General features: G+C 37.5%; 2 protein-coding genes across 2 annotated transcripts; both read left to right on the plus strand.

Annotated features, from left to right (window-relative positions):
• Window positions 1-2,947: 2,947 nt before the first annotated feature.
• Window positions 2,948-3,394, plus strand: LOC113305875 (uncharacterized mitochondrial protein AtMg00860-like). The gene has a single exon (XM_026554867.1). The coding sequence runs from the start codon at window positions 2,948-2,950 to the stop codon at window positions 3,392-3,394; it is 447 nt and encodes a 148-aa protein (XP_026410652.1).
• A 6,347-nt stretch (window positions 3,395-9,741) lies between these two features.
• On the plus strand, window positions 9,742-10,440 carry LOC113305876. The gene has a single exon (XM_026554868.1). It carries the CDS (start codon window positions 9,742-9,744, stop codon window positions 10,438-10,440), a length of 699 nt encoding a protein of 232 aa, XP_026410653.1.
• Window positions 10,441-25,170: the final 14,730 nt, after the last annotated feature.

Raw genomic sequence — 25,170 nt, forward strand, 5'->3', positions numbered from 1 at the left:
TCTTGCTGTGCAGTTAAGCCTCCCTTCAAATATTTTAGTCCGTACATCTTCTGCTTCTCTGGTTTCTGAAGTTACATATTATGGAGAAGATGAACTTCCCATTCAAGAGACTCATCTGGTTTGTGGGTATAAGATTCTCATTTCTTTAATTATTCATGATTATCTCATACTTATTGATTTTGTTCCAATGGAGATGGAATCTGAATCTTATTCTTTCATGAATAAATTAGTTAGGGCGAATAAGGGTTTTATGGAGGGTAAGAAGATTAGCGCTCTCCAATTGAAGACCCAATTTTCTTGGACCATTAGCATGAATCCTGGTTTGAAGAATGTTACAAACATGGGTCATAGGATCTTTCCTGAATTTTTCCATGATGAGGAGGTCATCTATAATGACAAAGATGTCATAGAATGACAATCCTGGGATGGGAAGGTTATAGACTATCTTGTTAAGGGGCACCCAGCTGTTAAGGGCACCCCCGTTTAGCCGCTTATTGTTCTTTTAATTATGTTTTGTATTTCAGTGTAGCTAATTACCCCCGTGCCACTCACACGTTCTGTCCTTGTGAGGGAGTGGGTATAAACCTTGTTGATTGGTCTTTTCTCGACCTATGAAGAATTATTAATCTAAAATTGTTTTTCTCTCTCCAACTTCTTCTATACCCATTATAAATCTCTATCCTTAGAGATTTGAGTTGTCTCTGTGCTAATTTGTAGTGTAGATCACTACAATTGGTATCAGAGCACTCGATCCGAGTGTTCCTGTGTGATTATGGTGTCTCAGAAAGATTTTGACACTTTGAACAAGCGTGTTCATGAACTTTCCAACAATCAGAATGAGGGTTTCAAGGAAATCAACAAGAGAATCGATGAGGCTCAGAATACAGTTTTTCCAGCGTTGTTAGCAGGTTTGGGAGGCTTGCTAGACAATAAGATGGCATCTCTGGAAGAAAGTATTCTCAATCGAACAAAAACAAGAGATGGATTGTTTGAGAATCCCTTCATTCATCAACCCCAACCAGGTGAAGAAGGTAACCGAAGGATTCTAACTCACCCATTTTCAAATACCCATAAACCTAAATTAGATTTTCCAAAGTTTGATGGGAGTAACCCTAGATCTTGGATTCGTAAGTGTAATAAATTTTTTCAATTACATCTGATAGATGAGGAACAAAAAGTCACGGTTGCTTCCTTGCATTTAGAGGGTAAAGCAGATGTGTGGTATCAAGACTATTAGGTGGGAAAAGAGATAATCCTATGGGAGGAGTTTTGCAGTGACATCAATTTTCAATTTCAGGAACTTGGACATGATGATGTGGTAGGGGAATTCAATAAGCTTTGTCAATAAGGCACAATACTAGAGTATCAAGAGCTATTTGAAGAGCTCAAGGCATTAATGATTGCTAAGAATAAATACTTGAATGAAGCTTACTTCATTTCTAGCTTTGTCAGTGGACTCAAGGAGGAAATCAGAATGGCAGTGCAAATGCATTCACCCTCAACACTCAATCAGGCCATGTACTTAGCTAGGATGCAAGAGGCTGTGATGGAGAAGGCAGCTAGGAAGGCCAAATTTGTTTCAAGACTCCTCCCACTCTCAATGGGAAGTAGCAATTCTAAAATCTTTGTGACTCCACCAAAGTCCAATTCACCATCCCCTATCAGTGAAGCCATCCTTAAAACACCACCCATCAAGAAATTAACTTATGCTCAGATGAGGGCAAGAAGAGAAAAGGGCTTATGTTATAATTGTGATGAAAGGTATGAGATAGGTCACAGGTGTGTTAAACAGCAATTGTACATGTTAGTAGGTGAAGAAGAGGAGCTAGCCATTTCTGAAGAGGAGTCACCTGGTAGTTTACCAGTGATCCAAGAACTAGAAGAAGAAGTGGAAGTGTCTCTACATGCCCTATCTGGTAATATCTCTCACAACACTATTAAAATTCAAGGAATTACTAAGAATAGAAGGTCCTTTACTGTCTTAATTGACAGTGGTAGCACACACATCTTTATTGATCCAGAAATGTCCAGACTCAGTGGTGTATTGATAGAGCCCACTGCTTCCTTGCAAGTAGCTGTGGCAGATGGTAACAAAGTTATCACTGATGCTAAATGTCCTCAGTTTAGCTGGAAAATGCAGGGGAATAACTTTTCCTTTGATGTCAGAGTGCTAGAATTGGGGTGTGTGACATGGTGTTAGGAGTAGACTGGATGAAGAATATAAGCCCCGTGAATTTTGATTTTAAAACGATGACAATATCCTTCATCCAAGGTGGTAAGAAAATTGAGCTTAAGGGGATTACAGAAGAAGTCATAATTTCTTCCATGTCAGTAGGATCTTGTCAGAAGTACCTCAAGAAGAATAAAAATAGAATGGCGGGACATTTGTTTTCCATCACAACCATATAGCCTCACCCTCAAACACCAAAGGTTCTATAACCAATCCTCACCAAGTATTCTTCCATATTCAATGAGACCACTTCATTACCACCTGAAAGATCTCATGATCGTCATATACCCTTGCAACCAAATACAACTTCACCTAGCCAAAGACCCTACAAGATTCCATATGTGCAGAAGGAAATAGTAGAGAAATTAGTGGAGGAGATGCTCAAGTCAGGGATAATAAATGCTAGTCATAGTCCATTCTCTTCCCCCATTCTATTGGTTAAAAAGAAGGATGGAAGCTGTAGGTTTGTGTTGACTACATGAAGGTCAATGAGATTACTGTTAAAGATAAGTACCCAATTCCAGTAATTGAGGAGTTATTGGATGAACTCAAAGGGTCCTTTATTTTTTCAAAGATTGATTTGAGAGTAGGGTACCACCAGATTAGGGTATCTCCTGAGGATACTCAAAGACTGCCTTCAAGACACATCAAGGACATTATGAATTTTTAGTTATGCCTTTTGGATTGACTAATGCCCCAGCTAGCTTCCAATCATTAATGAATGAGGTGTTTAAGCCTTATATGAGGAAATTCATACTAGTGTTCTTTGATGATATACTAGTCTACAATCCAGATGGAATCACATATGAAGCATCTCCAACTTACTCTAGAGACACTCCAAAGAACCAGCTATTTGCAAAGCTCAGCAAGTGTTCATTTGGCCAAGATAAGTTAGAGTATTTGGGGCATATCATCTCTGGTGAGGGAGTATCTGCTGACCCCCTCAAGGTAGACTGCATGACAAGATGTACCACTCCTACATCCATCAAAGACTTGAGGAGATTTCTGGGTCTAACAGGGTATTATAGAAGGTTTTTCAAGAATTATGGCCTCATTGCAAAACCATTAACAGATCTTTTAAAAAAGAATAACTTACATTGGGACAACTCATCTCAAGTTGCTTTTGAAAAATTGAAGAAGGTTGTCTCCTCCACACCAGTATAACCTCCCTGCCTTCAGACTTTGGGAGACAAGAGATGAAGTCCATACTTATATGCTCCCATGCTTGCTCAGGAATGGGCAGTGGCTGAAGTAGGCTTGCTGGGATGGTGTTAAAACCTTTGTGCTGCTGGCACACATCACAAGCTTGGACAAAAATCTTGATATCACTGTGCATTCCTACCCAAAAAAAGTACAACTTGGCCCTTTGATATGTGGCTTGTGCTCCTGAATGCCCTCCAATTGGTGAACTTGGTGAGTCTGTCCACCACTACTAGGGGAATGAACAACTCTTATCCCACTCGCTGCTTACTCCCTTGCTACAGTTCCTTGCGGAATTGGGAATAAAAAGACTAACCTAAGCCATCTGCACGTGTGACTCACACAATGACTACTAAACCTGATTAACAACGGCTAATGAGCATATATTTAACTAATAGTTGTTGGATGCCCCTAGTAATGGGGTCAGCCCCTAACAACTCAGGAACTGTGACCACAGGTTCATGACAAATCCCGCTCCTTCAAATCATCCTTGTCCTCAAGTATGGAAGTTGAAAAGAAACTTGGTTGTCGGCCCATTGTAGCTCCTTCGCAAGTATTTTAAGAGAGGTGAACATGACCTTGACAAACTTCGACACCTCGTGCCAAGAAAAGCTGGAACCAATCACCTGAATTGCTTCAAGCTTAGTTGTAGTCTTTCAAAAACAGTCAATGCTCCACCTTTCAGCGTAAGAGGACCTTCTCTACGAGCAGTTGAGGCGTAAACAAGCATCTTCATGCTTACTTCTTCGTAAATAACCTGCATGTTGAGTTGTAATTATATCCAATTCCACACTACTAACACGAAAATATCCACCTTCCAACCTTTTCTTGGGAAGACATTGTTGCCATGTAGCTCCGTCTTTCCACCTTCTTCAATCGTCACCTGACTGTAAGAGTTGAGCTTGGCTAAAGAAGGCACAACTGTTGCAGCCACTCCTGTACACAATGACAATGCAACTTCTCCCAACTTCAAGAATGAATTTGCGACTGTTTGTATAGGCACCTTGAAGATGGTAGCACGAATTACTCTTCTAAGTATATCCCATTTGTTGTACATTTGTAATAAAATTGCACATAGAGTTGTAGCCAATAGAGATAGACCACACCTTTCCTAGCTCCTATAACAACAATCTAGTAAAGTATCACGGTAATAAGAAGAAATCCCACACCAAGGTGAAACAGACCTGGTACCTTCCAAACTCATGGCTAGGTAGATACTAGTAAAAACACCGTTCACAGCCTCGAGTAACAACTTAGAATTAGCATTGAAATTGACTGTAGGTGTACCTTTAAACCCAAGAGATTTTCCTCTACTTCCAGGTGAGGCATGAAACAGTATCTTCATGTCCACTTCTTCACTGTTGAGACGTAGATAAAGTTTTTTACTCTTCCCAATTGAATTGGTCTTCGGTTTCCTGAAGATTCTGATCACAAGGATGTGGTCCTCTCTAGACTTGTATATACTAACCCTTGCGATGTGATATTCAACTGAACTAGAAGTTGACATTGCAATAAGTGTCGAGAATTCATGTAAGATACAGAATGCAACCTGCCACAACTGACTAGCAACCCATGGGTCTGAAGAGGACAATATTACCTCTAACTGAATATCTATTGTGAATGCATGTTCATTCCATTTGGCTTCTATGAACCTGTTTTTCACTCCCACTCTCCATTTGAACTCCTTGACAGATAGCAGCAAGAATGTATGGAGATGGATACTTTTGAATTGAGCTCGAAACCTAGAGAGAAATAATAGCTTGTAGATATCCTCACACTCAAACGTTTATTAAGCTCAATACGCTCATCTCTAACTTGAACTGGAAGGGTTTTATAGAACTTCTGTGAAAGTACTGGAAAATCCAAGCTCGAAAAACGAACATGGAGAATTTGCAGAGGAAGCACGCTTAGACATGTACTTTCCAGTAAAAGAATTCTTGTAAAATTCTCAACCCAACTGAAACTCCATTTACCACAACTACAAAATCTAGAGATAGGTAATCCCAGTAACACATCAACAACTCGGTCCAACCCACCAGAATTTCTCGTACTCCTGAAACTCGCAAGAAATCTGGTCCAACTATAACTCTTGATTGCTTCATATACCCAACCCCGCAAGTAACTGTAGCAAGGGAGTATGCAGCGAGTGGGATAAGAGGTGTTCATTCCCACCATACGGTTGTAAAAATACTGAGCATAGTGAAACAAGTACAAATAACTCCAAGTAGAAGAAACAATTTGCATTATGTCTCTTGCACGAATCGAAAGAGTCTCATAAATTTCATATGTGAGCAAGAACATGATTTCAGAAATATAAATATGAACTTTCCCCACTGTGGTAATTGAAATAAGAAACACCTGGAGGTACCTAAGCTCCTTCAAGGGAAATTTCCATACACCAACTGTACTCGAACTCCCAGCTACATAATCTGCAATTTTGTCAGATAACTTTTGTACCTCTCCGCTCCCATGTATTATAGAATAAGTGAACAAGTTATTAAGTAACTTGCACATCAGATGCAACATTACAGATCTTACATCACCACTGCCACTACATCTTCCATCATGGTGCAGTTGATCAAATAGTTCTCGGGATTTGCCGTAAGTAGCTTCCTTTGTCATTGGAAGCAGAAAAACAATGCAGAGAACCTTACCTTGCTTCCGCATTCTATCCAACAACTTGAAATTATCCTGATTGTCGCCCTTTTTAACAAGCAAAAACATATTCAACTGTAACCTTAGAGGACCCTTACTATCCCTGGAACTCCAGCTACTGTTAGGATGAATCTGAAAAATTAGTTCACCTGCATTGATAAACTCACATTCTTGTGTAACATGGAGTCTCCTAATAGTGCAGAGAGCCTGATCCTGCTGTTGTATTTCCTCAATCAGCTTGCTGGCAACTCGCCTGTCTCCAATTTTAACAAATTCCAACACATTTTAAATCCGAAACAACAGAACTAAATGGTACCCCAGTTCAAAATTAATCTCATAAGCAGATTTACCATCATAAACATCCATGAATTTCAACCCCTTACCAGCAAACAAACAAGAAACAGTGCAGAAGTTGGAAATATTTCCGCCATAAGAAAAACACCGTACAACATATTCAATTGTTCTACCATGATCAAATAAAATTCGAGCAGAATCTAGACAAGAAGCTAAACATTCTACACTAGACAGTTTCTTCAAAACATTCAACTCACTCAAATTCTCAATTCTATTATTATTCTGATTGAATGTATTGAAATCATTTACCTCATGAGATGCAGCTCTATTACCTTGAAAACCCACCACAGAATTATCTTCAGGATTGAAGGATTTACCTTCTTGGTAATGCAGAAACATAAAATTCTCCTTATGGCCATCAACAGTATTACCATCCTCAACCAAAACCCTTGCAAATTGAGAATCCACAACAACATTAACTGAATTAATTTCGGAATCGAAAATCTTACCCTCTTGGTAATATAGAAACTTCGACTTCACCTTGTAATCTTTAACTGAATTGGTAGCACCGGCTCCAATAAAATCAGTGAAATCAATTTTGGGTGTAGATCGACAATTACCTTCTTCTGTTGTTACAGGAGTTGAAGAATGGTGAATGAAATCACTCACTGATTTTGACTCAGTATAAGTTAATTCCAATTCAACATCGATTTTGGGTGTGTATCCAGATGAGGGTTCCGGCAAGCCATCATCTATTTCCACTTTACTCAAACGATCCTTAATGACCTTCAATTCAGCAGATAAACTCTTAAATCTGGTGATAAGCTATGGTGAAGGATTGTTGTGAGTATCCTTCAATTCCCTAAGTAAGTCTTCTTGAATTCTCATCAGATAATTAACCTTCTTAGCTAGATCATCAAATTCTTTTTGATTCTCCATTGTAACATTGTCACTCAGGAAAGAGCGCTCTGATTAGCACAGAAACATCTCTGAATCTCTAAGGATAGAGACTGGATTGGGAAGAATAGAAGTTTGGGAGATAAAAGATAGTTTTCTTATTATTTTTCATGAGCTACAACAATCAGCGGAATTTGTAATAAAAAGACTAACCTAAGCCAGTCGCACGTGTGACTCACACAATGACTACTAAACCTGATTAGCAACGGCTAATGAGCATATATTTAACTAATATCTATTGGATTCCCCTAGTAACGGGGTCAGCCCTTAACAACTCAGGAACTATGACCACAGGTTAGATGAAAAATAATAAGAAAACTATCTTTTCTCTCCCAAACTTCTGTTCTCCCCAATCCAATCTCTATCCTTAGAGATTCAGAGATGTTTCTGTGCTAATTTGTAGTGTAGATCACTACAACTGGTATCATAGCACTCTTTCCTGAGTGACCTGGTCACAATGGAGAAGGTTAATTCTCTGATGAGAATTCAGGAAGACTTACTTAGGGAATTGAAGGATACTAACAACAATTCTTCACCACATCTTATCACCAGATTTAAGAGTTTATCTGCTGAATTGAAGGTCGTTGAAGATCGTTTGAGTAAAGTGGAAATAGATGATGGCTTGCCGGAACCCTCATCTGGATACACACCCAAAATCGATGTTGAATTGGAATTAACTTCTACTGAGTCAAAATCAGTGAGTGATTTCATTCACCATTGTTAAACTCCTGCAACAACAGAAGAAGGTAATTGTCGATCTACACCAAAAATTGATTTCAATGATTTTGTTGGAGCCGATGCTACCAATTCAGTTAAATATTACAAGGTGAAGTCGAAGTTTATAGATTACCAAGAGGGTAAGCTTTTCGATTCCGAAATTAATTCAGTTAATGTTGTTGTGGATTCTCAAAATGCAAGGGTTTTGGTTGAGGATGGTAATACTGTTGATGGCCATAAGGAGAATTAGATAAAATTGAGGAGGGGAAGAGGAAGCAGACGATATTTGGGAGAGAATAACATTTCGTTTCATTAATTCATTGATAACGATTCCTTACAAAAAAACACAGCTTATATTGCTGTAAATCAACTCACAAACAGAAGTACCTAAGTTATCCCTTAACTAGTAAGAAAACTATGAAATAGTTGTGCCTTGGTACGAGAAATTAAGAGAATGACTTTCTGCCTTAATCCTTCAGGTTCCATGTCTCACACCAGTCCTATTGTTACCAGACTTCATCAAACCTTTTGAGATCTCAACTGATGCTTATGACACTGGAGTTGGAGCAGTATTGATGCAAGAGGGAAGACCCATAGCATACTCCTGCAAAGGAATGGGACCCATGTTCTTGGCCATGTCCACCTATGAAAAGAAACTGATGGAAGTAGTGATGGTTGTAATTAAGTGGAGATCTTACTTACTTGGAAACAAATTCACAATCTTCATAGACCACCAGAGTATTAAATACTTCATGAAGCATAGGATTCATTCACTACTACAACAAAAATGGTTAGCCAAACTGTTGGGGTATGATTATGAATTGAAGTATAAGAAGGGGTCTGAGAACCAAGTAGCAAATGCCTTATCCAGAGTCCACCTTGGAGAGCAACCTTCATGCCAGAGTTTAATTCAACTACAACCTGAGAGGTTCACTGAAATTCATGATAGCTATAAAGAAGATACACTTGCATAAGAGTTAATTCCCAAGTTAACTTTACAAGATGGAGCAGTGGAAGGTTATGCTTATCAGCAAGGTTTGTTGAGGTACAAAGGAAGACTTTATATTGGAGAACATGGAGGATTAAGGCAGAAAGTCATTCTCTCCACTCATTCTTCACCAATTGGAGGGAATTCAGGAGCACAAGCCACATATCAAAGGGCCAAGTTGTACTTTTTCTGGGTAGGAATGCACAATGATATCAAGACTTTTGTCCAAGCTTGTGATGTGTGCCAGCAGCACAAAGGTTTTAACACCAGCCCAGCAGGCCTACTTCAGCCACTGCCTATTCCTGAGCAAGCATGGGAGCATATAAGTATGGACTTCATCTCTGGTCTCCCAAAGTCTGAAGGCAGGGAGGTTATATTGGTAGTGGTGGACAGACTCACCAAGTTCAGCCATTTCATTCCCTTGAGCCACCCCTACACTGTAGCTTCAGTGGCAAAGGTATTTATTGACACTGTATTCAAACTCCATGGTCTCCCTAAATCTATAGTGTCAGATAGGGATGCAATTTTTGTGAGCAATTTCTAGCAATCCCTTTTTGCTAGGCTAGGTTCTGCATTACACATGAGCACAGCTTATCACCCTCAAACTGATGGGCAGACTGAGAGGGTGAATGCTTGATTGGAATCTTATTTAAGGTGTATGACTAGCTTTAAACCAAGAAAATGGGTCAGTTGGCTATCAATGGCACAATGGTGGTACAACACCAGTTTTCAAACAAGCTTAAATATCACACCCTTTGAAGCCTTGTATGAATATGCACCACCAAAGTTTGGGATAAATTCAGCAGCACAAGGGGTTCATCCTGATATAGATGACTACATAGAGCAGAGGCAATCCATGAAACAACTACTGAAGGGAGCTTTGGAAGAAGCTCAACATAGAATCAAAAGCCAAGCTGATAAGAAAAGGACAGAGAGGTCATTTGCAGTGGGAGATTGGGTATACTTAAGGTTACAACCATATAGACAGACTTCAGTCCAACTGAGAAGGAATTTGAAGCTATCAGCTAAATTCTTTGGGCCTTATCAGATTGAAGCAAAAGTTGGCCAAGTGGCCTACAAGTTGAAGTTACCAGCTGATTCCAAAATCTACCCAACCTTTCATGTATCACAGCTTAAACCCAAACTAGGGAAGGGAACATTGCCACAAACAACTATATCTCAGCTGTCTAAAGGAGGAGAGATAAAGGTAAGACCCTTACAGGTGCTGGAGTCAAGAGTTATCAAGAAGAATATCTGCTCAGTCAAGAAAGTATTGATTCAGTGGGAAGGAATGGAGAACTCTGAATCTACTTGGGAGGACAAGCAAGCTATAAAAGTTCAGTTTCCAAAAGTGATTCTTGAGGACAAGAATCTAAAGGAGGGAGATCCTTTGCCATAGAATGACAATCCTCGGATGAGAAGGATATAAACTATCTTGTTAAGGGGCACCCAGCTGTTAAGGGCACCCTCGTTTAGCCGCTTATTGTTCTTTTAATTATGTTTTGTATTTCAGTTTAGCTAATTACCCTCGTGCTACTCACACATTTTGTCCTTGTGAGGGAGTGGGTATAAACCTTGTTGATTGGTCTTTTCTCGGCCTATGAAGAATTATTAATCTAAAATTGCGTTTCTCTCTCCAACTTCTTCTCTACCCATTCTAAATATCTATCCTTAGAGATTTGATTTGTCACTGTACTAATTTGTAGTGTATATCACTAAAAAATATGGCACCGTGGATAATGATCAGCATCCACTTATTTATTCTGTCCCTCGGGAGTATTCGTACTCCTTCAGACGATGGGCCTCGTGTCAAAACAAGTAAAGCCATTCCCCACCCCCCTCCTTTTTTTTTTTGAATAATTACAAACATACGTATGTTCACTTTATTTCAGAGAAAATGAAGAATGCAAAAAATCTTTCTCAGAATAAAAAGGCCAAGTCGTTGAAGGCCAGGTTTGTTTAACCGGCTACCAATGAACTTGACTACTGGGATGAGGTTGGTAGCCGTAATGATCTTGTTAACGATGATAACGATGCTCTTATTATTGTACATGTATATCTCAAATTCTCACATTGTTAATTACCACTTCATCATATCCATATTCTATTTTTCTTTTAGCTCTGAAAAGCCACATTTCTTTTCGAAATCTTAATGATTTCCTTTATATATCTGCATCTGCAGTTTCACTACAAAAAACTTTAAATAAACCCACCCAAATCATCCGAATACACGAAAAAGTGGTCATCCAAGTTTAAGGCAATATAGGTCTGAAATATACACGAAGCTTAATCAAGAAGAATTTATGCCTAATAATTTTTGGAAACCAGAATTTTTTTGATCGTCCAATTTCTTTCCCACGACAATATAGCAAGTGCAGAAATATGTAAGACGCAACGTATGTGAACCTACATTATTTTGAGAACCACAAAAATAAGATAGACGCGATGTACATCAAGCCACAATTTACGACCACCAAAAAAATAACTTGATCCCGGTGTATTCTAACCCACATTTTTTTGGTCACTGCCAAAGTATTATGGACACGATGTATATGAACCGTATTTAGTTTTTCAACCACATAAGTGCTATGGACGCGATGTACATCAACCCACAAATGTTTGGCCACCACGAAAATACCATGTATGTCAACAACCCACACTTTATTCCCACTACCAAAATACCAACATTCGATTTTGCAACCACAAAGATTTTAGTCGGAATGGCTAGCCAAGACGTGTATGTCAATAACACGCGGCTTATTAGGTAAGGACTTGAGCAACACCAACATCGCAAGAATAAAAAAATCAAATCAGTGGTTATGCATTCGAGTCACTAGTCCCTGCCAATAGACTACAAGATATTCACTCGAGTACTGTAGCAAGGACGTCCTACTTACATATGAATGACAAAAAGTGGCACAAGGATCCACTAATTTAGTAAATAGGAAATAACCTAACGGCCCATAATTAATTTGCAATTTTGTAGTTGTGAAAACTACAGTCACACCCATTTTTCAGATTTCTCCCACTGTGAAATCTACGCTCAGAAATCTGCAGGCGCGCACCCATTTTTTAGGGAAAAATTATTCTCAAATCCATAGTTTATAAAATTATGTTTCGTTTCTTTTTCTTCTTCATCATTTTCAATTCATTTTCTTCTTCCTCTCCACTCTACCGTGAATTCCCGATGAGTAAAATTATCCATCGGAAAAACCCTAGAAATCAAATCAGTCAAGAGAAGAATGGAAGCACCTAAAACTCAGAAAAAGGGAGAGATTCATGGGGTTGTGGGAATTGATTTCGAATTTAAGATTGAGAAGAACAGACGGCTGCTGAGATGGGGAGATGAAATCGATGAAATTCAGAGTGGAATCGAACTAGAATTTGAGAAGAGAAGGAGATGAAGTTGTTGGAGCTGAGATTCAGTCGAGATGAGAACGATGGGGATTTCGAATCTGTTGTAGTCAAGGATGAAGAGGAATTACAGCTTCTGATTTTGTTGTTGTTAATGAAATTAGGGTTCTCAGATGAGGTGGAAGATGAAGAAGAATTGAAGTTGAGCTGCAATAGAAGATCTGAGATGATGTTGTTGTGTTGTGTTATTTGTGAGTTGTTGCAGATGGTGGTTGAAGTGAATGCAAAGGGTTCTGTGATGGGTACAGTTTGTGATGCAGCTCTGGAGATAAGAAGGTTAGATGTATGTTAGGAGCAGGTGGTACTGGTATTGCTCATGGTGGTGATGCTGTCAAGGATCTGTGTTGATGTTGTGAAGCAGGAACTGAGAAGGTCATGTTGCTTTTGGATCGATTGAGCTAATGGGTCTGTGGAATTGGTGGTAGTCTTGATGAAATTGCAAACTGGTTGTGCTGTTGTTGTCATGGGACTGAAATAGGTATGTTATACGAATAATTAGGTTGTGCAGGAACAAATTTGTGGTTGCTATTGAAGATGCATATGGTGTTGGTTTTGGTGCAGAGAAGTAGCTAGATAACATGGAGTGTAATTGAAGTTTCTGGTGTAGGAACTGGAGCTGAACATTGCAGCTGGACATACATGGAATATGAATTACATGTATGCTTAGGGAATGCATTAAAAAATGAACATAACAGGTTTTGGTGCAGTGAACAAATGGGTTAGAAAAATTGCATAACATGTTATGCATCTACAAAAGTTATGCACCATAATAGGTTTTGGTGCAGTGAACAGATGCATAACTTGTTATCCATCTACAAAAATTGTTGCATAACTTGTTATGCAATCCAGAAAATAGTTGCATAACACGTTATGCAACAACCTTTTTGTTGGTATTGAAACCAACAAAAAAAAAGGACTGCATAATTTGTCATGCACCTATAATAATATATGCATAACATGTTATGCAGACATGAAAATGGATGCATAACCTGTTATGCGTCCGAAAATATAGTTGCATAATGCATTATGCATCAATTTTATCTGTACGCACTAAAATCAACCAAAATATGGTTGCATAACAAGTTATGCAGTCGAGAAAATGGTTGCATAAAGAAAAGGACTTCATAACTTGTCATGCACCTACAATAATATATGCATAACATGTTATACAGTCATGAAAATGGATGCATAACCTGTTATGCATCCGAAAATATGGCTGCATAATGCATTATGCATCAATTTTATCTGTACGCACTAAAATCAACCAAAATATGGCTGCATAACAAGTTATGCAGTCGAGAAAATGGTTGCATAATTTGTTATGCGTCTGCTTTTTCTGTTGGATTCAGGCATATACAACATTTTAGTGGCTGCATAACCAAAATAATTGATGCATGAACAAAAATATGGTTGCATAACGTGTTATGCATCTTTTGTGGTGTATGCATTTGGAGTTATGCATCTTTTTTGGAGTCTGCATAAAGAATATGTAGTCAATTTTCGAAAATTTTCTCTAAAATGATGATCACCTCCGATTTTTTCGTGAAAAACAAGAATTTGATATTGTTGTTTGTACTCGCTGTGAATCTTAAAAAGATTTCCAACGATATAAAATTTATAAAATTCCAATGCGCGGATTTTTAGATATGTTATATCCAAGTTGCGTTGCCAATTATACCCCTGAAAAATTAGGCTGCATAACGAGTTATACCTGAAAAAATAGTATGCATAACGATTATGTATTGATTCTTAATAATTTCAGATAATTTTGGGTGTCACGGTATCTAAAATTAATTGTGGGCCTGACAATAAGAATTTTTTTTCGGGCCTGCGCCTAAAATCCTCTTTGCAGTTTGGTATTGAACCATTTTTCGGGGACTACTCAAAAATGATGGGGGACTACTTTGTGATAGGAATATCTACCCTATAGTTATAAGGGGTATCTTAAAGGTGTAGAAATGATTAACCTACCCTTAACCTAATTCAACTTAAAACCAACCTAATAACAACCTCCTCCCGTCACCACCGCCGCTCACCACCGCCGACCACCACCTACCACCTTCGCTACCACTACCACCGACCACCTCAAATCACCACCGCCGCCACCTCTATATATAGTTTAATTTAAATAATTAACAAAATCAAAATCAAAATTATAACAAACCTATTATTTTTTATTCGTATTTGGTTGAAAAAATAAGAAGTGATTGTCTAAATGAGTTGAAAATGGAAGTCGCAGAGAGAACTTCAGCTAGGAATTTTGGGAAAATTTTTTTCGAACTAGCCGAACCTGATGGAAACGAAGAACATGAAGGAAAGTTCGGCTATTTCGAAGGAAAAAAAAAGTTTCTAGGCGCAGGTTGCCGAACTTAGTTTTAATGGAGTTTTTGCTTTCAGAAAAAGTACAGTTACGTCGCAGTTTTTTTTCCTAGCCAAAATTTTGGTTCATTTACGTCGCAAAAAAAAAAAATCCTAGCCGAACCTTAAGTTCGGTTACGTCGCAAAAAAAATTTACCTCGCAAATTTTATTTCCTGAAAGCAAAAACTCCATTAAAGATGAGTTCGGGTACCTATATCTTCAGAAGCATTAGCCGAACTACACTAGCAGAAGAGTTCGGCTACCTGTTCTTCAGATTTTGTAGCCGAACTCTACTGTCATAGCCGAAATCAGTTTATAAAATTTTCATTTTACGAAAGTTTATGCCAATTCAAGCAAGATTTAATAAATTTGAAGTATACCTAAGTACCCAGAACCCTCATTTCCAAAAAAAAAAAAAGAACCCTTCTTCTCAAAAATTATTCTTTTAAAAACACCCAACTAATTAATCTAACATAACTAATCACTAATTAATCATTGCACTAACACTAATTAATTACTACACCAACTAATTTAATTATCAAGGATAAATTTGGTATTAAAAAAACTTAGATAAGGGGTGACTCAATATTACTTCTAATATCCACCCAAAAAATGGAGAGTAGTCCCCAAAAAACGGTTCTTGGTATTCTCTTCTGATCTATAGATACTATTTCTGTGAACCATAACAATCGGGCCTATGATCTTATATGGGCTTTTATAATGAGAACGCATAACCTTGAGACCTTATGTATAATGAATGATTTTTTGGGGGACCATGGTTTTATTTTTAGTAAGACATTTAGAAGTAAATCTAGATCACCCCTTATCTAGATATTTATATTAATACCTAAACTATCCTCCTGATTAATTTTGGGTAATGGTTAGTGAAATCATTAGCGAAATGATTAAGCTAAAGAAGTAGAATTATTGAGAGGGTAAAATTAGAGAAGATGAAGAAAAAAAACATGGAAAATAAAAAAAAAATCCAATTCACTAAGCTTGAGTATTCAAGTGATGATAGCTCATCTGATTCTTCATCTCCATCCTCTCCTAGAGTGTTTGTTAATCTTCAAAATGATCTAGATATTAGTTATTTCTTAGATGGTGAATGTATTCTCCCACAAACTCAATATCAAGATGAAAATGATGGATTTTACCAACCACAACCGGAGGAAGAGTATTTGGGTACCCAAGTATACTTCAAACTTAGATAATGATGGTTGAATTGGTCCAAATATTCATAAAACTGTAAATTTTTATAAAAATTTCTGCTAGGTTCAGGTAGTTCGGTTACCAAGTGTGAAGAACAGGTAACCGAAAACGGAGTTCGGTTAATAAATGTCAAGAATATATAATGGAACATAGAGTTCGGTTTCTTTCTTCAAACACGCAGGTAGCCGAACTTTAGTAATAAGATTTACAGAGGTATGTTCGGCTAGTTCGCAAACTTCAACGCAACCAAGTTCCCAACCGAACTGCAGGTTAAAAGTAACCTAGTATTAGAAGTTCGGTTGGTTTGCAAACTTCAACATATTTTGCGAATCAACCGAACTGGGCTTATATATGCATATATGCAATTAGGCAAACGTTCGGTTACTACGAAATTTATTTCTTGGCGAATTAGGTAGAGTTCGGTTATGAAGTTTCAAAGTAGAGTTCGGTTACAAAGAAAACTTAACATTTTTACGAACGAACCGAACTTTTGGATTTCTCATTATTTTCGTAAACTAAAGTTCGGTGATATCCCTATTTTGTGAAGGAACCGAACTTATGGACTTGTGTTGTTCTAATACAAGGAGTTCGGTTAAAAGTATTTTTTGCGAATCAACCGAACTCTGAGTTTGGTTAAGAAAAAATTAATTCGTGATAACCGAACTTTTTGCGACGAAACCGAACGTTTTGCGACGTAACCGAACTTTTCTCTGAAAAAAACTCCATTAAACCTCTCTGCAACTTCCATTTTCAACTCATTTTGATGATTACTTCTCATTTATTCAACCAAAAACGAATGACAAGTAATGGGTTTGTGAGAATATCTTTGTTAATGTTTTAAATTAAGCTATATATATAGAGGTGGTGGTGGTTGGTGGTGGTGGTAATCGGTGGTTGGTGGTGGTGATAATCGGAGGTGGTGATGGTGGTAATCGGCGGTGGTGGGCGGTGGTGGTGGGAGGAGGTGGTGGTGGTAATCGGTGGTTGGTGGTGGTGATAATCGGAGGTGGTAGTGGTGGTAATCGGCGGTGGTGGTGGGAGGAGGTGGTGGTTATATATATAGGTGGTTATTAGGCTGCTTTTAAATTAAATTAGGTTAAGGGTAGGTTAGTCATTTCAACGCTTTAGGACACCCCTTATAATTACAGGGAGGGTGGCCTAATAAAACCATGGTCCCCTAAAAAAAAACCATGACCCCTAAAAAATCATTCTTTGTTTTGCCTTTTGTAGAAATTGACGTTTAGTCCCAAAGTTACTGGGCTTGGGACGCTTTAGTCCTCTCATCTCAGGCCTAGTACTCTCTAGTCCAAAAAAAAACCCCGTCTCAAACAATTTAACCCAAATATGGACGAGTTAGTCCAAAATTGTGACCGATCCCGATTTTCCTGTATTTTCAATATCCCGTAACTACCCTTGAGACCATTCCATACATAAAACGAGGATTTGAAATCGAAAATTTCAGATCTCAAACATGAGTTCAAAACAGGGAGCCGGACAGAGAAGAAATTCGTAGGCGATTTAACAGTTCCAGACAGAAATTTGGTTGCGATTCAACTTCATATTACTGGTAAAGTGTAGTTGCAGGATTATTTTTGGACTAGAGATTTGAATTCACGTCAGATTTCAGAGATAGATGATCCAGAATTCAACTTTACAAGTAACAACGATTTAACAGTTTCATAGAGGTTATGTTGGATTTCACGAATTCTTGATATTTAACGGAATTCAAATTCAGGTTAGTTCTGTTTTTGCTTCATCGTTGAAACTCTTTTCTGTTATTTAGTTTTTTTTTTTTTTTGATTTTATCAGTTGATGATATGAATTCAATCTGTTACATCTTATTGTTTGTATGTTATTGATTTGATTTTTGGTGTATTTTAGCTTTTGATTTCGGGGAATGATTTTGATTACTGTTTTTTGGTGTTTGGTGTTATGATGCATGATATGAAATCGAACTGATATTAGATCATATTCTTTTGGTTTATTCAATTATGTGTTCTAGTAAGATTCTGAAGCTTTTGTTATATCTTCGATTAATCGATGGAATAGTTTTGATTTGAAGTTTACTGTTATTTGATTTTTTCCTTCGATTAAATGTGTACTTTCCTGTACACTCTTCAAGTTTTAGGTTATGCGAATCTGAAATTATTATTATATCTTTTGTTATATGTAGGTGTATCAAATATGTATGAGAAGTTTGTTCATGTTGTTTTGAATCATGGTGAACATTCTTCTGCATTTGGTGTTAATACTTTAATCACCGATGATGAATTGAAGCATTTTGCCTGTAAGCAGTGGAGGTCTTTGTCCCCTTTGAGTATACGTTTTTCCTATATGGATACTAATCAAGTAGTTTTTATACAAGGTGATATACAACTTCAAGGTTTAGTTGCTCTTGTTATTCAGATGAACAATGAAGATTTCTATTTGAATGTTGATGTGATTCCGAAGCATACTAGTTGTAGCACTAGTTCAAGGTCTTTGTCTCGTTCTAATTCTGGTTGTAATAGTAGTTCTGGTGCTAGTACTTCAAACTCTTGTGTAAGTGAAAGTCCTAAGCTTGTAAGGGTGGTCGATCATGACACAGACAAGGACAAGCCTCTCATTATCGATGAATGGCGTTATGTTTTTGACAATATTGGTAGAGAATTTGTGGGTGGTGTTAAAGCTGTAAGGATTGTTGTTGATCAATACAAGATGTGTACTGGTTACAAGATTCTTATTCTTAAAAACGACAAGACTCGTTTTACTGCGAAGTGCGAAGAAGATGGTTGTGGTTGGAGGATTCACTTTGGGCCTGTGAATGGTGACATTTCTCGGTTTGTGCTGAAAGATTCTAACGTTATTCACAGGTTAGTGGTGTTCACTTGTTTTTTTGATCCATGTTATTGATTTTTAGGTTTTAATATGTAGACTTGTTTTAGGTGTACATTGTGGTGCACATTACTTATTGTAGGCTTTTTGGGTGGCACTTGTGGTGTAAATTTCATATTCTTGCTTGGTATGTGCTTTCTTTTTGCATCTGTGTTGTTGTTTTTGAGATTTTATTAAGTGTACAATGTGGTGCACATTACTTATTCCAGATTTTTTTTTGTAGCTGTGGTGTTGGTTTGAAGTTGAAGAGTCCTGTGGTGACAACGAAGTTAGTTAAGCATTTGATCGCTGATAGTATACAGGGTGATCCCACTTTAAAACCCAAACAGATCATGTCACTCTTTAAGAAGACTTATGGGTCCAATATTAAGTATCACCATGCCCGTAGAGGGAAAGAAGCTGTATTTGAAGATCAATATGGTGACGACGAGAAGTCGTATAGTGATTTAAATTGGTATGTGAAAGCCATTGAGCAAACTAATCCTGATAGCTTTGTGAAACTTGAAGTTGATGAAGAAACTGGAAGATTTAAGCAGATTTTCATCTGTTTCGGTGCTTGCAAGCATAGCTATAGGTATCTCAGGCCCATGATTTACTTGGACGCTACTTTCCTCATTGGTAGATTCAGGGGTACTTTGATGGCTGCAACATGTGTCAATGGAAATGATGGTTTTTACCCATATGCCTTTGCTATTGTTTTATCTGAAAACAAAGACAATTGGTTTTGGTTTCTGGATAATCTTCAACAAGTGGTCGATGATCGTCCGATTGTTTTCCTTAGTGATCGTCACGAAGGACTTCTGCAGGGCATTCCAAGAGCATTTCCTGGTTCATATCACAACTATTGCTTTTACCACATCAAGTACAATCTCCCTATTGGAAAAAGTGATGTGAATTACAATGTCGTTATTGATTTGTTTTACAAAGCTGCTTACTCTTACACAACAACAAACTTTGAAGAAGCTTTGCAGGGCATGCATGCAATTGGTTGTGGACATGTTGCTAATTATCTCAGGACCATTCCAAAGGAGAAATGGGAAAATGCATTTTTCCCTGTATGCAGATATGCTGCTCACTCTTCATCTATTGCCGAGTCATTCAATAACTGGATTCTTGAGTTCAAAAAAGCTGCCTTCTTTTGCTCTTCTCGATGCGATACGGTGAGTTTTATGTTTAGTGTTTCATCCATTTATTTTTTACTGTCGCACACATGGATTTGCTTGATGTGTACATACTTGTACACATGTTATATCTATGATTCTGCAACTGTGTGTACATTGTTGTACACATGTTTTATTTGTATTTATTCTATATCATGTTTTGATTTTATGTTCTGTGTTTTTATTATCTTAGTTTGAAGGTTATGCAGATGAATTATAAGATAAGGGTAGAAGGTCTTGAAAATTTTAACACTAGGCTCACTCCCGTATACGAGGATTTACTAAACGAGAACATCAACATTGGTCGTACTTGGACTGTTGTTGAGTCTATGGAAAGATTGTATGAATTCAGGTCTACCCGCACTCATTCTGTATATCTGTTGGAGAGAACTTGTACGTGTCACATGTGGCAAGTAAATGGTTTTCCCTGCGCACATGCTTGTGCTGCCATTCAATCTACAAGGGAGGATATCTATTCATTTGTTGAGCCATACTTCACCAATGAATGGTACAACAGGACATACCAAGAGATCATCTTGCCAATCCCCAATTATGACAAGCCGCAGTCTTATGATCCTAGTGATAGGATTATTGTTCCTATTCCTGTGCCTCCACCCGGTAGACGAAGAGAACAGCGTTTCAAGAAGGCTTGGGAGAAGCAAAAGAGGCCTATGAAGTGCACAAAGTGCTTCACTCTTGGTCACCAAAACAGAGCTACCTGCCCCATGCCTTGATGCTTTTTATTATGTTTGATTTGTTTAAAAGATTCTATGTTTTTTGGTTTTTACTTTTGGTAATGTCTTTTCATTTTTCTATTCATGGATAATTAGTGTCAGGATCTGTGTACCATTATGTACACCTTCCTATGCACTTCACTTTTCTTACCTGTCTTTTTACTTGTGTAGCATTATGTACACCTTGCTGTACAATGGATGCTACTAGTTTATTTTGTTTATTAATATTCATTTTTTTTTAGTTCTAATGCAGTAATTAGTTTTTATTTTTGTTGTTTAATGATTGATACTAGGTTATTACCTTTTCTATTTTATGTTTCTGTTAGTACATGTGTACCATTATGTACACCTTCCTGTACCATTGCCTGTCAGATTTTCTACTCTGTCAGAAACTGTGCACAATCATGTACACCTTAATATTTCCTAACCTGTAATACATACCTTAGTACTGACACAAGTCTATTTTCAAAACATCAATATTGAAACTAATAAAAAACATTAATTCAAGGTCTTTATAATAGTGACAAGTCTTAAACAGAAAGTTGAAAACTTAAATTTGTCTGAAGATTAAAAATGTTTAGAAGAAATTCAGAAAGTGATCTTGAATGAAGATTAAAAACTCTTCTTTCTCTTCAATGGTTGCTTTCATGTAGTCTTGCGCCACTGATTATGCTCCTCGTCCTTCGCTATATCCCACACCTTTTCATACCATCCGACTTTTGTCAACATATTGGCCACCAATTTTGATCTCATTTGCTGACAAATGTATTCGGCCCTCTGCTGACCTTTTTCCATACCTTTTGTTGTCTTCATACTTCGTTTCATAAAGTAACAAGTATATATTAGACATTCCGGGTTGATTCCTTGTGAAGGGCATGTCATGATGTTTAATTCGTGCTCTTCTATAGGTGGGTGACCCTTCAATGCTCTCTTCTTATTGAGTTCCACTTGTACCACATCTGCTAGTTTCTTTGCATCGTCTTTATATGACTGCTCATTTTCTGAGTGTAACGAGTTATACCATTTCCATTCCTTAGCTTCGAAATCAAAATTCAAAAGCGACCAGTGCAATCCCATCCTTGTTTGATCTGTAGAGTGATTGATAGGGATTACAAGAACTTCCATATTCTCAGGCATGTCTAGTATGAAATCAACCAAAAGCTTTTGCACCTCGCTGGTCACATTATACTTGACATAATACTGCAATTAATAATTTGTTAGAAAACAAAATTAATTAGGCTCACCTTAATCAGAAAACTAACAAGCATGTACACTACTACAGAAAACTAACAAATCAAACATTGTAGGCCTGAAAACAGACCGTATATCCATGTATGATATACAGGTGTACACCTATGTACAGACCTATATAAATCTAACAATCAAGAATTATCAGACCATGTGTCAATCATATATGCATATTGGTGTACATATATGTACATAGCTAAATAAATCTAACAATCAACACTTAACAGACCTTATGTCAATCATATATTCATATTGGTGTATATCAATGTACACAGCTAAAGAAATCTAAAAACACATAGAACACGCCATGTCAATTAGGTGTACAACTATGTACACAATATTAAAGTAACTATATATGACATTTCTTATTTGTTTTGAGAAACTTACACATGCAGTAGGACTCATAATTTCACAGCTCAGGTACTTTTTGTCATCTGGATGACGAATGTTATCTCTGCCAATTGCTCTTCTACGTCGATGGATGTAGAACTGGAGTACCTCTTGGTCCAGATATTTGTTGAACATCAGTTCACGAAGTACTCTTCCGACAATCAAAATATCTTCCTTGACTGTTGGATCATCCAGTCTTGTTAGTTGCCAAGCTACAGAGCTGCGGAAACATAAAGGAAATGTTAACATGGTGTATAAAGTTGTGCACATAATTTTTTTTATAAGATTCAATCATGGTGTTTTGTGAACTTACTCCATGCTTGCATAGTCGAAGAATTTTTGTACCCTTTTTTTGTCCTGTCCTGGTTGCATAGCATGGTATAGTGGTGATAGACGAACATCTGGCAATGGATTGTGAGGACGATATACATCTCCCTTTCTCTTTATTGGGGAAGGATAGCCTGGTTCTTGTCCCACTTTGATCCCCTTGCCTTTTGGATCTGCTTTTATCACAACTCGTTTGGTTTTACCCTCGGCAATGAATTCAGGATCTAGCTTTCTTTTTGCATTTTTCTTTTGTGGTGTCTTGGACAACTTGCCAGCGGCTTGTGTCTTCAACATCTCTGCGTCCTTCATCCTCACTGCTCTTGTCCTCACTGGAGTGGTCTTCTCTTCTTCTACCTCTTGGCTGCTAAAAAATTCACTAGGATTTTGTTTAATGAATTGCACTGCTTCTTCAATGATCCTTTCTCGTACATCTTCATTGGATAATGATTTTTGCGACGACTTTTCTTTTGGATCTTCTTGGCTCAATAATGCAAAGCTTGGACAATCGTGGCGGATCAGGGTTGCCATCTTTTCCTTCACTTCAGATGGTGTCGTTCTGTAACAACCTTTTTCAAGCTTTACAAATACAGTTTCAGACAAGTTATCTAAAAGGTCCTCAATTGATGTATAAGTCTCATTCTGTGATTCTTCTCCTTGTGTGAGTAAAAGGACTTCTTTAGGATCCAACTGACATATGGATTCAGCTGCAATTATAGTAGATTCATCAATTTCAGCTGTTTGAGTGTCATCCATCACATTCTGGTCATCAAGGTTCACTTGGTCTTGTTTATCTTCATTGATTACACTTTTCTTTGGAATAGAAGTACTGAAAAATGAAATTTTTATGAGAATTTTCAATGGTGTATAGAGTTTTACACCAATGTACAGGTATGTACACAAATTCAGAAGAAGTCATAAAGGTGTACATCCTTGTACACACATACTGGAAACAAAATAAAATAAAATATATAAGCTGAGATCATTTTTTTTTATACATTTGCTTGTTAGCAGCTTCACACCCAGCTACTTTGTCAATTTCATCAGTTTGAGCATTATCCTGGTCATTAAGGTTCATATGCTCTTCTTGACCTTCAGGTATTTCAACTTCCTTTGGCAGAAGAGTGCTGAAAAAAATGCAATTTTTTTAGAAAATGAGAAATCACTAAGGTGTACATATTGGTACACGTATATAGAAAATGAGAAGAAATGCGAGCTACACATATACCTCGGCTTGTTACCATTTTCAGACTCAACTCCTTGGCTTGTTCCATCCTTTCCATCCTCTTCTTCATTTTCCTCATTGGTCTTTGGTGAAGGAGTGATAAAAAAGATTCAAGTTTTGAGAAAAGGTATTAGCTTTCACACATAAAAAAAGAAATGACTTGCAAATTTAAAAAAAGTGATGTTGTACCTTTGCTTTTCAGGAGTTTCAGACGGAACTTCATTCCTTTCAGATTCAGTTCCATGCTCGTCATCACCACCTTTGATACCCTCTTTGTCATTGTCATGATCATGCATATCACCACCCTTACTACCCTCCTTGTCATTGTCATCACCATCACCATCATCATTATCATCATCATTATGATCATGCATATCACCATCTTCATTGTGCTCCTCCTTGTCATTGTCATCACCATCATCATCATCTTCCTTGTGCTCCTCCTCAATCTTGTCATCCTCCTCCTCCTCCTCATCCTCATCCTCCTCAATATCATCATCTTCCTTGTGCTCCTCCCCATCATCCTCATCCTTCTCCTCCTCCTCATACTCCTCATCCTCCTCAATCTCCTCATCCTCCTCAGTTTCAAGCCGTATTTCCTTTGCACATTTAAAGATTTCATGCAAAGTGTAATTACGGAAATCATTAGCTTCTCTTTCTGTCAAGCTCATTATACCAACTTCATTAAATTTTAGTCTTTTCTCTTCAATGAAACTAAGAAGCCTTTTTTGCCTATCCATAACTTCAGTAAGCTCCTCATCCAACTCCTTTCTTCGCATATCTGAAATGTGCAGCTTTTCTTTCACAACATCTATGTTATTTTCTTGTTTCTGCCTCCGGTACTCATCCAAAAGAAATCGCTCTTCATCAGTATAAGCCTTCACCCATCCTGGTTGCATCTGAAAACATGCCAAAGTATCAACATTGATCACAGGTGTACAATTTTTTACAGATGTTGTAAGAGTGTCAATTGTTGTACACAAGAAAAATTTCTTAAAATCTATCAACAATGTACAATACTGTACACCTTATTAAAGGTGTATATCAATGTACATATACTATTCTAAGAAAGTTTTTTGAGATACCTTTTTCATGGCATCATTCAGGTCTTTCTCGATTGTATTACTGACGTCGCTGATGATCCACCTAAGAAGCCTTGGCACACCTTCCTCATTGCTTGGCTTCATGA

Source organism: Papaver somniferum, chromosome 8, assembly GCF_003573695.1.
Source record: "Papaver somniferum cultivar HN1 chromosome 8, ASM357369v1, whole genome shotgun sequence".
NCBI classification, from domain to species: Eukaryota; Viridiplantae; Streptophyta; class Magnoliopsida; order Ranunculales; family Papaveraceae; genus Papaver; species Papaver somniferum.

Bases quoted from the DNA above. Each gene is read 5' to 3' on its own strand.
- LOC113305875 (XM_026554867.1), top strand. From the start codon at position 2,948: ATGAATGAGGTGTTTAAGCCTTATATGAGGAAATTCATACTAGTGTTC.
- LOC113305876 (XM_026554868.1), top strand. From the start codon at position 9,742: ATGGCACAATGGTGGTACAACACCAGTTTTCAAACAAGCTTAAATATC.